This window comes from Gymnodraco acuticeps, unplaced genomic scaffold (genome assembly GCF_902827175.1).
Source record: "Gymnodraco acuticeps unplaced genomic scaffold, fGymAcu1.1, whole genome shotgun sequence".
Taxonomy (NCBI): Eukaryota; Metazoa; Chordata; class Actinopteri; order Perciformes; family Bathydraconidae; genus Gymnodraco; species Gymnodraco acuticeps.
Genome location: NW_022992185.1, coordinates 283,465 through 297,369, shown reverse-complemented (window position 1 = coordinate 297,369; position 13,905 = coordinate 283,465). Strand labels below are relative to the sequence as shown.

The 13,905-nt window shown below is 39.7% G+C and overlaps 1 protein-coding gene across 1 annotated transcript in view; it reads left to right on the top strand.

Annotated features, from left to right (window-relative positions):
* trhr2 (thyrotropin releasing hormone receptor 2) overlaps positions 1–13,549 on the top strand; it is a 52,265-nt gene extending 38,716 nt beyond the window's left edge. The window contains exon 6 of the mRNA XM_034205092.1: positions 10,996–13,549. Coding sequence (XP_034060983.1) covers positions 10,996–11,583 — 588 coding nt within the window. The 3' untranslated portion in view covers positions 11,584–13,549. The remainder of the gene's footprint in view (positions 1–10,995) is intronic.
* Positions 13,550–13,905: the final 356 nt, after the last annotated feature.

Here is a 13,905-nt window from a genome sequence, read left to right as displayed (position 1 = left end):
TTTGCAGTACAGTAACTAAAGTAAGTTAGGACTAAGCATACCGGTAGTTTTCTGTGGACCTGTCTGTTTTTCATTTACTTCATTTGTAGCCGTAACCGGTCGTTTTAAAAATCTGTCCATCTTCGTAGTATGCTAGCCGTGTTATATATCTATGATGCTTGCAGCGGCGCTCTTTGACTGACGTAACAGTTATTGTTGTTTCCACGGTAACGCGCTTGATTTTTAAATGTATCTATTTGTTAGATTTGAACGTAATCTATGAAATATTTTAGATTGGAAAAAAAAAAGATTATTTGTTAAAAAAAAAAAAAAGGAAAAAAAATGATATCATGATAATTTAAATTAATGAATCTGAAAACTTTTCACGGACCCCCTGGCAGAGTGCCACGGACCCCCGGGGGGTCGCGGACCCCACTTTGAGAACCACTGCTTTAGAGAATCGACTGCACTTTCACTATCCAACGTGTTTATGATGCGCCAGCGGACGTCATGAATGTGCGTCTGCTGCTGTGGGGAAACTATGGAAACTACAGTTTTCTATACAGCGGACTACAACATGGATGTTTAATAAGAACGAGGGACTACTGTAAACTCATCTAGAGACTCTGCACCGTGCTCTGATGCTGTTGCTTTTATGCTTTATGAACGTGGACAACAGAGAAACATATTCTTCATGACCAAAGTTGGAATTGAAATAAAAAAGGAAAGTGAAATTTATGCTTGTCACCCTCTCCCTCCGGTCCACATTAATACAAATGATCCCAATACATATGATTGTATGAACTATGAAAAGATCTTAAAATCAATACAAATGTATTTATTATAAACGTTAGTCCTTAACATCTATCACTGTGTATATCACCATTCAAACATCTTTTAAAAGTTGAACAAACCCCACACAGCTCAGTAAAGACTGAAATGTTGACTTTATTTGATCATTTCAGTTAAAACTAACGTTCATATTTCTCTTTTTGATTATAATACTGATGAACGTTCAAAACAAAGCACTTTGGCAAGTTACCACATACGTTTTAAAATGCTTAATAAGCACCGTAACTTTCATGATAGCCTATAACTTCTCCGTCATAATCGTTTGTTTCCGTGAACGGCCGACTGTTGAGTGACGGCAAATGCTGCGGCTGCAAAGCATTGTGGGGCAGCATTTTCTCCTCTCCTTTCGGTTACGGGAGGTCCAGTGGTTCCTAAGCTAAAGGAGGTTATAAAGGAAGTTTGAAACCTCCTTTCCTTTCATTTAGAGAATTGGAACGGCACTTAACATGGCTGACGTACTTCCGGGTCATTTCACTTGGTTAGAAAGGTTCCTCAGCTAAATGGACTATTGGAACGCAACCCTCCTTTCCTATCATCTGAGAATTGGAACGGCACTTATAATGGCTGCCACTGAGGGACTTCTGGGTCATTTCACTCGGTTAGGAAGGTTCCTAAGCTAAATGGACTATTGGACCGCAACCCACGATTTAATGCTGAGTGAAGATGAGGAGCCTGGCTGGACGTGGATCTAACGACAGGAGGTGGATGGGGGGATGCCCCCCGCATGGATGCCCAAAATGACAGGTTACTACAGGTCAAAGCCGAACAGTTACAAAATCTGACAGCAGCATGATGAAATAGTCGGTTAACTAATAGAGTGGACACCACTGATCAGCTGATTACAGGCAGCAGGAGGAGTGAGAATAAACTGTTCTGATTAAAGATGAATTAGTTCATTAATCATATAACATTTAAACATCCCAGAGGAGAGATTAAACTATGGTGAGCCCCTGACCTTTTATTCATTGCCATCATCAAGTTAAAAATACTTTAGTTACCAATAGTGTACTTTACTTTATTTATGATACAATACCTGAAAATGACCTCACTAGCGTCTCATTCGTACTTTATATTCAGTGATAATCAGCTAATCATAACACCTTACATCTTGTAGAAGGAAAACCATTCCTGAAGAGATGTTCTTCTCACATACCTAATTAGTATTATTCTGTCATTAATCATAAGTCATATAAAAAGACTAATTCATACATAAAAACATCCCTTTTGTCCTGGAAACGAGTTTGGGAAGATATGTGTTCATCACAAACACATGTATTATCGTTAGTATGCAAATCTGGACAGGAACATTGCTAATCCCCAGTAGAAATTGGATTCTAAATTGAAGCACTTTTGTTGTCCTCTGTGGTCTATAGGGAGGCGCAAATCGAGTGTCAGCAGTCAATGAGGAAAAAAACAGTCAATAAAATTACTTTTTTCAAAAATTATGAAAGAGCATAACAATGGGAGGTCCTTAAGGCAACATTCATTATTGTGCACATGAAATATTCCACTAATGGGTCCAGGAGTGTGAGATTATCTGTGTCTCTGTGTGAGGCTCACTCATCAACTCTCATCAGAAGGCAGAGGAGATCCTAATCTCACGTTCAAGGGGCTCCATCTAGGATCCAAAGTTTTGCATAATGTGATTTGGGATTTACATTGAAGTGTGCTTAATACTGCAGATGATGTTACTCCCGCTTCTTCAATAGGCACTTTATGCTCTTTCATTCATCATTGTATAACTCAATCTGATAGGAGTTTGATAAACTTGTGTATGCCAGAGAATGGCACTTTTATGATTTGAGATGAATAGAGTGGGATGTGAGATCGTATAGTTTTAATCTGTGAGAGTTTCTCATGTCTGTGATCTCCTCAAGTGCATGTTGAAGAGGAGAAGTGGGGAGGCTTGGTCGTTGTTGCCCCGGGTAAGTGGATAGCATCAGAGGCTGAATGTAAATTATATGGTTTGATTTCTGGATTCATTCTTGGAGGATGCTGTGTTCAGATCTGATTTGTGTGTAATGACAGAGAGTCAAGTATCCATAATGTCAGTCATAATATGCATATTCAAAATGTCATCCCAGTGCTTTCTGCCTCATTATGGCAGCACAAATACAATTAGAAAGATCTCCTCCCTGGCTCCTTCATGTTTAAATTAACATTTTCTTGTACATCAGTTTCCCTTTTTAACTACCTGCAAAACTGGCTTACACTGGCTTACTGCCTAAGAGCTGGACACAGACATTAATCTCCAAAAGGTTGTTGTGGAGAGGAGGCGTGTGCACTTCCTGTATCTACCTGTCACACAGAACTCGGATGCAGTGAGGATCTGGGTGGAAGGGGGCTGTTATTGGCAACTGATTAAATGAATATTTTCAGCTTCACTATGTCTCGCACTGGTTAAAAAATGGGTAACACTTTACGGTAAGGGTACATGAATCATCATGAATTCATGCATGACTTAATGCATGAAAAAGCATGAATTCATTCATGTAGTACTCGTGAACTATCAGTAATGTACAGGTATTAATGGTATCTCATGCATGACTTAATGCATGACTTCTGAGTTATTAATGATGCTCATGTCTTCTTCATATAGATCTGCAATTAAAGGTTCAGGCCAAAAAACTGACCAGTCACAGCAATTCCAAGTGTTGTAATCATGATGAACTAAGCATGACTTTGTCATTACTTCATCATGTTTGTGCCCCTTCAAATAAAGTGGTGACCTGTTCCATCGTTTACACTGATAACTAACATATGATTAATGGTGGTATGAAATAGAATGTATGAAGCATAAGCAATTCATGGGGTGGGTTGGAGAAATTATAGTAAGGTCACTGAATTTACACAAAATGTACTGCAGATTTTACAATTTTCTTTATTCACAAAAAACACATTTTTATTTTGTAAAAAAATATAGAATAGTAATAACATTAAAACAAACATCCATGATCTATGGGTTCAAAAACATCTTCAAAAGGTCCAACTTTTTAACTTTGAAAAACTAATAAAACTGTAAAAACAACTAAAACGTATTTCCTGTGTATATCCAGTAAGGATCCATCGTCCTTATGTTTCAGGATTGCTGAAGCTGTAGGCTCCTGCTCGCAAAAGCCCCTACATGTTTCAGCAAATCTCTTAATGCTGTCCTTCCTTTTGAAGCTGGACCTCAATGTTTTCAGAGCTCTGGGTTGACAGCTGCGATTTCGGCAATCTGCGCCTGATACACAATTGTGTTTCGATCTACACCAATCCTGGTGTATGATTCGGCTTTGCTGATTCCTTGATTTCTCACCATCTCCAGTACCATGTTGTACCGGCGAATGGAATGGTCAGGCGTTTTTACTGTAAGACAAGAAAAAGCACAAAATTAGCTTGATCCAAGTGGCAGTGCTGCACATTGATTCACAATTTCATATTAGCTACATCATCAAACAAGTAACTTTTACACAGTTCAGTCAACTTTAGCACCCACTTATGTACAGCAAGTACAGTTCAAATAGTAAGAATACAATAGAAAGGTAACTGCACACTGGAATCAGAGCTCTAGCATTAGCAATGTTTCAACGCAACACAAGTCCAACTCAAGAAAACCCTATAGGACCACACTAGAACTACCTCCCTGCACTCAAATGACCCCCATAAAATGAAGTGCGGGATCAATGCAGTTAGCAGGGTTCTCATTTACAGTGGCGTTTTCTCCCGGAGGCCAAGGGAAGCCAGGCTTCCCCTGTTTTTTCGGATTGTAGTTATAATTTAAATAAATAAATAAAAACACTTTGTTTTGTTTCGATAATTCTCCTTTGCTGTGTGTTGCTGCCGGCCCGTCTCTCCCCCATTCTCATTGAGTATTTTACAAAGAGTGAAACAAACAGCGCCCCTCTAGATGTTATGGTGAAACAGTAGATTGCACTCACTGTTGCGAGAGGAGGCCAGCCGAATCTGGCTTCCCTTGGTGAAAAAAAATGGAGGGATTGACCAATCAGATGAGGCTCACGTGATGCCCCTGCCAACCTGTGATTAGTCAGTAGGGCTGTGCAATTTAATCGATCCTGCGATATATATCGATATTTAGTTTTCCGAGAAAGTATCGATATTTCAGCCGCGGGTATCGATACATTAAGTCTGATAACTGTGTTCGTTATTCTCGCGTCCAGGAGAGAAGCTTTAAAAAGGAGACTAATTGAGTCTCTGAGAAGGTTCAAATGTATACTTTAATTAATAAAAAGCGCGGTAATGTTACATGCAGAAGATGGTTCAGTCAGAAAAACAGCTGTGCTCTGGCTCTCGTGAGCGAAGGGAAGAGAGCGAGCTCCACCTTTCCAGCTGTTAAATATCCTCTGCTGGCTCCTCCCCGTGTGCCGGTTGGCGCTGCTGGGGGCCGGCCCTCCACGTCTCCAATGTTCGTTGTTGCGCATTACAGAGGATTCAGACATTGTACATTAAATATATAACTAAACACGCCTTTTCTCCTCCTTATCTCTTTCATGACTTTTCATTTAATACATTTTAAACGCTGTAATCAATACTCCAAAAATACCTGACCGCTGGTATCATTTCCGGTAGTTCCGGATGTTGTTTCATGCTACCCACGTCTGTAAACAAACGTATTCAAATAAACGGTACCTTCATTTAATATTCAGCAATAATAATATCTCTACGTCTATAGTTGTAGTGTTGAAATCAGTAGGTTTCGGTGTGCAACACTCCGTGTCATATCGCTACTAAATTCACCTCTATAGTAAATGGTATATTAGCCACATGCTAAATGCTAACCGGAGATGAAGGATTTTCAGAATAAAAGCTTAACAACTGGTTGCGCACAAGAACTTCTGGGTTTTCAGTATAAAACAGCATTTAAACTGACGGTATGTTTAAGGTACTTTATGCCATCAAAACATTGATTTTAATTTCTAACAAGTCCCATTCAAATCCCCCGTGTTCCGCCACCTGCTGCACCTTTTGATTCTCCATTGTCCATTGTGATACTGCACTTTATGTACTTAAGTTTCAAAGGCTTGTAAGCTACAGTTTGCACTGTTTCAATAAATGAAACTAATTTTCTCACCACATCTTTTGATTCATTTTGTCCAGCATTTGCAAGCTGTAGACTCTCTGTCAGAGCCATATATATAATTGATGCTTTCAGTTTTCAGTTGAATTAATTCAATCCAAGTCAATGGAACACTCACAAGATGTCACCAAAATCACACTGTCCCTTTAAAATCTTTCAGAAAATGATATAAGTGTATCGAATTATATCGAATTGTATCGAATCGTATCGTTGGCTGCAGGGACGTGCAGTCAGGGGAGGCAGGGGAGGCAGAGCCTCACCTGTCATACTCATAGACTGGCCATACTCCAATGTAACGGAAAAACAACTAAAGAAAAACTAAATAGTAATAATAATAACATGTCTCCACTGATCTGTGTTGTAAATGTGATTTCTGTTTGATTCCAATCGCTTTTTATAGTCAAAATCAGCAAATTTGCCGAGCTCCGCTACAACTACATGGGAGCGATGAGGAGTGAGGCAGGGACGAGCTCTGCCTCACGTAAGCCCACAGTAACTTGCTGGAGCGCGGGCACTAATTTAGCGCGGGCACTTATTTTGTGAGCGCGCTCAAGCCAGTTACTGTGGGGTAAGGTGAGGCACAGATGAGCTCTGCCTCACCTCAAAATGCGTCACCTCACAGAAACTGGCTGGAAAGCGGGCACTAAGCGCATGCCTGCACCATCTCACTGTAGATCACCAATGTAATGTTTTTAGATCCCTTTATTACATTTATCCTCGCCATCCATAGTCTCTAAATAACTTATTTCACGTATATATGATATTTAGGCTCGCCGTACAACGGCAATGAAAAAAGCACCAGGGGAGGCAGCCATAACCTCTGCCGCACTGAAGGGGCGCACATGAGCCCACAGGTCCTTGTTGCTACTGTTATTCTACGCAGAGACGGTATAGACGCGAACAACAAACTAGACTTTTGAAACTAGAGGAAGATACGGAGGACTTTTACAAAAAAGTAATAGAGATTGTTGTCCAGAAGGATAGCATGGACTTCATCTTCAAGTCAAGGTAAGACCACATTGGTAATGAAAATTGGTTCTTACTAAGAAAGAACAATCCAATATTTAGATTGTGGGTATCCTTTTGTTGAACGGTCTGTTTAAAATTAATCGAAACATCAGACCAAAAAAGCTTTTGAAAATAACAGAATATTTCGATTAAGGTCAGAATATAATATTTGTAAATCTGACTCTGAAAGAGTCAGTGCCTCACCAGCCATGAACCTCACCGCACGTCACTGGTTGGCTGAATATCGTGATATATATCGTATTGTGAGCTGAATATCGTGTATCGTATCGTATCGTGAGATTAGTGTATCGCTACAGCCCTATTAGTCAGAGCCATGCCAAGGGATGCCAGAGGCGGCTGGCTTCCCTTGCCTCACAATCCAATCAAATCGCATCAATTTAGTGTTGCAGTGACGCATCCTAAAACCCGGAAGTAAGCTGCGCTCGGTTTCCCTCGACAAAAAAGCAATGGGATTTCTCCATAGGATTTAGGAAAATAGCTGGAAATAAGGTCAGTGGAAAACGAACCTGTTAGATAAATGCATGTTTTGTTAAGTCGGATAATATCCACATGTCTACCCTACTTTTATAATTTTCGAATCATAAATCTAATTGATAGAAGATAGATAGCGTCACTACACCACTCTCACCGCCGTTAGAAAGTAGCAAGCAACTGAAGCAAGTGCAATTATGGAGGGTGAAGATTTGGAGTATTTCATCAAAAATAATTGTACTAAACTTCCGCTACAGCAGCAACAACAAATACAATCTGATGACAGGCCGATGCCCAAACTGGAGCTGTGTACAGCGAGGGAAAGAGGAGCGAATCGGACGTAAAACGTTAAAGGTCTCCTGATTTAGTTTGTGAATGAATGCTTATTAGAGTTTGGGCTGGAGAGTGCGTGCGGACCTGTCGGTTAGATAACAGGCGTGTGTAAGTCCTGCATCTGTCTGATACAAATGTGTGTAAAATGATACCGAGTGCTGTAATCACTCATCTGGTTACGTTATTACATTGACCACCAGACCCAAGGGTTAGCCCAAAAACAGACAGACAACAGTATAATTTGAGTTTTTGAAAGACTCAGTACATACCTCGCATGTTTTTCCATATTTTCTTTTGTGATTTGCGCTTGGACTTGTACTTCTTCTTCTTGGGCTTCTTTTCCTCAGATGATTCTGTATCAGAATCGGATGAATCGGTAGATGAGGAAAGGTCTGATTCATCTGAGTCCTCTTTCCTCTGTCCTGATGTTTGACCTCCAGGTGGGATCTTCACTGCTAGCTCTCCTCCCTTTTCCTTTTTGAGTGCAAGAGCTACACAAAACAAATACAAGTAATTATTTCCTAATAACAATCAACGTAAATGTACATTTATAAACTTGTAATCTCCTCAAATCATCTTTACCTTCTTTAAGTCTCTCCCTGAGAAAATGCCGCTCCTCTGTAACTATGTCATGGTTTGTATCGTCAGTTAGCTGAGATTATTTCCGTTAATCTGGTATAACACATTAATAGGTTCTTAAATATTAAGATCCCCTGAAACACAGTGTCGTGGAAAAAAAAACCTGGGGTTTAACAGGTTAGACTAGCTTCACTCATATACCTCATTCACACCAACGGTGTTCAGGGCCGGTTCGGAGCTGGAGCTTGAAAAGCACTGGGTTATCCTGTTCACACCGCAGCCTCTTAGCTCCGGAATCCGGTTCGTTTCAAGCACCAAAAAATTGTCCGGCTGGAGCAAAAGCACCGCATACGTCACGCTTACGTCGAGGCGGGGGCAGGGGCAGGGGCGGGATCAACTCCTGAACAACAACAAAAAGCCCGCGTTTTATCCAGTTTGTACACAACGATGGAGAAACTTAACAAGCAGCAGTGGTCCACTGAAGAAACCAGCTACCTACTGGGAATCTGGTCTTCCGAAGAGGTACAGAGGAAGCTGGAGCACAATCGGCCATTGTTGTTGTTGTCGGTGTGAGCTGTGAGGGGTTTCTGCGCGGTTTGGCTTTATGAAGTATCGGCACGCAAACGGTTACGTCATGACAATGACGCAGCACCAGATGGACTCTGGGCGGTGTGAAAAGAGCCGGAGCTAAACCGAAGAACCGGTTCTGAACCTGAAAAACTCTAGCATTTACACACGGCATCTATTGCACGTCTGTCCGTCCTGGGAGAGGGATTCCTCCTCTGTTGCTCTCCCTGAGGTTTCTCCCATTTTTCCCTTTAAACTGTGGGTTTTCTCCGGAAGTTTGTCCTTATATGATGTGAGGGTCTAAGGACAGAGGGTGTCGTATTGTCATACTGATATTCTGTACAAACTGTGAAGTCCACTGAGACAAATGTAACATTTGTGATATTGGGCTATATAAATAAACATTGATTGATGATTGATTGATTGATTGATTGATTGATTGATAGCATGGAGCTTGAACCGGAGTTGCGTTGGTGTGAATGAGGTAATAGATATATATATCTATGGCTTCAGTAGCCACTTTATAGAGAGGCGAAGTCCCTCCCTTTCCGGGGAGTACCGACTCACATCTTGTTCTACTCCCTTCTATGTCAATGGATGTTATACTGCCACCTAGTGGTAACATATATGCATCGTAGCTATGCATATAGCCCGATCATTACAAAAGGTTATTGAACATTTTCCATGGTTACATAGTTTTGAAAGTCCAGAAGGCAACATTAATACTAATGGCACCCACACATCCCCACACAAGTCCATGCATATAATTAACTGATGAGTTCAGTTTATGGCAAATGTTTTGGGCTATTCACACTTCACTGTGAATCATTCAAAGTGGTTTGTTGATCCTGTTACTGGATCTCACACTCAGCATATATAGAGGGCATGGTTAACATACAAATCAATAATTTGGCGGCTATGGGGAAACCGAACTGAGAAACTTTTGAAAGAACATCTTGCAGTTATAGAGTGGACTTACTGGCTTGGAAACAGGCATAAGAAAGGACCTCCCGGCCGTTTACTGAAGGACATTCGGGTCATGTTTCCCTGATTGAACCACGAAGAGCTCACTGACTTCAGATATAAAGAAGATGGATGTTTTGCGAGCAGGAGCCTTCAGCTTCAGCAATCCTGAAACATAAGGACGCTGGATCCTTACTGGATATACACAGGAAATAAATTTGAGTTGTTTTTACAGTTTTATTAGTTTTTAAAAAGGTAAAAAGTTGGACCTTTACGCTGTTTTTGAATCCATGGCATAGATCATGGATGTTTGTTTTAATGTTATTACTATTATGTATTTTTTTATAAAATAAAAATGTGTTTTTTGTGAATAAAGAAAATTGTAAAATCTGCAGTACATTTTGTGTAAATTCAGTGACCTTACTATAATTTCTCCAACCCACCCCATGAATTGCTTATGCTTCATACATTCTATTTCATACCACCATTAATCATATGTTGGTTATCAGTGTAAACGATGGAACAGGTCACCACTTTATTTGAAGGGGCACAAACATGATGAAGTAATGACAAAGTCATGCTTAGTTCATCATGATTACAACACTTGGAATTGCTGTGACTGGTCAGTTTTTTGGCCTGAACCTTTAATTGCAGATCTATATGAAGAAGACATGAGCATCATTAATAACTCAGAAGTCATGATGATTGAGATACTTTAGTTGATGCATTAATTAAGGTATTGTTCCTGCATTAAGTCATGCATGAGATACCATTAATACCTGTACATTACTGATAGTTCATGAGTACTACATGAATGAATTCATGCTTTTTCATGCATTAAGTCATGCATGAATTCATGATGATTCATGTACCCTTACCGTAAAGTGTTACCCAAAATGGTAGGAGCTTTTACCATGGTCACCAACCAGTGGTGACGACGGTCAAGGCATGCTGAGGGTGTTTAACTTCACCTGGCAGTCTCGTTTGCGAGATAACAATGGATGCCAATGATGAACATTAGAGCCACCATCAGAGGCTAAACTGTTGCTGAAGGGATTGATTTGTCTATAAATCAGAGTCTTCATTTGTTTATATCTTAAATCACAGCTGCTCTAATGTGGTGTAATGCTATCTCTACTTCTCAGGTGACAAAGATGCTGGCAGTAGTGGTGATCCTCTTTGCTCTTCTGTGGATGCCATACCGGACTTTAGTTTTGATCAACTCTTTTGTGTCCACACCTTATCTGGATGCCTGGTTCCTCCTGTTTTGTCGGACGTGCATCTATGCCAACAGCGCTATAAATCCTGTCATATACAATGCTATGTCTCAGAAGTTTCGCTCAGCCTTTCGCAGGCTTTACCGCTGCCAGAGACCAGAGGCTAATCATAGGACACTATCAATGATTCAGACTGGCTTCGGCACCGTCAGAGACCCACGAACCTCGCAGGCCGATAGCAATAGAACCAATGAAAAGGCTAGGAGAGACCTAATGAAAACTGCAATTGAGATGACCTCACAGCAGAATGGAAGCAGCCACCAGGAGACAACAACTGTCAATGGCAAGGCAGCAGACCATCCCACCAACACGGGCCCAGCTGCTCTCAGATCTGTTGGGGGTCCAGCTGAGACGGCTCTATCTGGAGATCAGGTGTTAGGTTGGCCTTCATTAGATGATACTGCAGTTCATTTAGCAGACAGACCTGCAGCCGACCATCAGCAGGAGAACATTTAAGTTTCCATATCACCATATAATAGGATACCTATGAATTTTTAAGTACACAATTTAAATCCAACAAGAAAGAAAAGCTATCATTCTAATTGAGCTGGTTCCATCTGGTGACTTCACAGCCGTAGACAACTAATGTATAGGATTCGCTTTATTGTAAAGACAAAAGAAAAAAAGACCTGTGACTTAGAATATTGAATGATTCCAAAATAATAATTTGTTGCCACTCAGGTCAAATTTAACGAACCAATAAAAAACGAAATATGTTTTGTTTTACTTACTGACAAGCTGAAAGTCAGTTATTATGAATTGAAGGACAAAGAAGACCGCATCTACTGCAATTTACAAATGGTGTCATCCATATCTTTGAAAGAAGAATTTGACGTGACAAACAAAAAGTTAGACATTATTATCTTTCAACATAGCTGTCCCTATTTCAATCACTCTTTTCTAAGATGTTTATCAAAGTATATCAAATATGCATCATAACCATCATGTTTGAGGTCATACATGTGACATTTATTTATTTTCCAGCCTACTTTTAATAACCAGCTGTTAGCTAACATTGACCGTTTTGAAGAGCAGCACACTGCTTCATCGGCATAAGTCGTTTTTCTTTATTTTTTACACCAGCAACATTGTCAATGTCAATTCACACTAAAATAATATTCACTTATTGGGAAAAATGCATCAGGAGATGTTATTTGTGTGACAGTCAGACAGAGAATGACTACTTTCCAGCGGCAGCTGCCGTTAGTAAACAGTAGGCTTAACCCCAGTGTTTTTTCAAAGAATTTTTTTACTTTTCTGTTTTTGTATTACTGCTTTTGTTGTTGATACGCTGTGTATTTTATTGGGGGCGGTGGGGAATTGTGACCGCATGCTTTGTTGCCGCCTGAACGGCCTGCTCTTAATCCATGTAAAGCACTTTGTTACTTTGTTTTAGTGCTGCATAAATAAAGGTATTACTATTATTATAATAATAAGAGCAACATAAACACAGCTCTAAATGATATTCTTTCTGGTTAACCTTGACGTCATGACTTGGCTCCACTCGGGCAATGTGCGGTCGACAACCAAACTGGATCTCATTTGGTTTGGAAATTGAACCAACTGCAAACAACTAGCACCAGCACGGAACTGATTTCAGTGGGAAAGGGGTGACAGTGACCATAAGCGTTCAACCTTACAACAACTATTCTGATGATTCATATGTAATCGTGAACAGAAATACTTCATTATTTGATGAAAGTATGTTTTTTTTGTACACACTATGTCAGTGTAATGAAATGGTTTTCTGTAGTAATTAAATGACATAGTAAAGCATTCAGTTACTTAAAGATTCAGATCTTTATGGCACTTATTTGCTTCCATAACTTATCCCATAAGTCAGCCTACCCTTTAACTGATGAGAACACTAACACCAGTGAGCATGTCTCCTTACCTTTATCATGCTAATACTTTAGCAACTTAGCATACACATGTGTATTGCATACTGTGCATTGTACGTGTGGTTATATTAGCTCTGTGACAACACTAATGTAAATCACTTTTCACATGAGGCTCATGAGGATTTATTAGCCAGGACTATTTTGATCTAGTTGGCAGCGTGTCAAACATGCACTAGGAAGCTATGTAGTGTTTTTACAAGGAGGAATAATGGAAAGTTTAAATAGTCTAAACAAATTAAACTCTTGAATTACATGCTGCATGTAAATATGTCCGACTGTTCTTCATCCTTTATTTGGTGTAGTGAAATGATGATGTACATTGCTGTAAGTGATATTTAAGTTATGATGGTTTTTGTTTACATTTTACTTTGGATTTGTGAAACGTGACCCTGCTGGGTCTACTTCAAGGTTCTTTATTTGTCAAAAGAACATAGCTACAGTGTAGTTATGTCGATGAAAATCTTAGGTCACAGGCTTCTCCAACAGTGCAACACAAAACACAGATAAACAGAAAGATATAGTGCAAGTAAATAGTAAATACAAGAAGAACATTGTTTAAAAAAGTGAAATAGTGCAATAAGAGTCTAATATGCAAGTCATTGAAATATGATATATTAGGTAAATAGATAAATACATTTTAAGTAGCAGCCAGATGAATATTGTGGATGTTGTTTCAACAGTTCAGGTGTTTAACAGTCTTATTGCCTGTGGGATGAAACTGTCTTGCTGTAGTGAACAACATGTATTTCAGTCTTTATGCCCCTAAAAAGATTGCTTTATTACGATTGAGTAAGCAGAATAACCTGTTGTTTATTAACATATTTGAGCTTTTTCAAAATGTGCTATGTGTACTTGGCAGTGCTGATGTTTGGTTCAA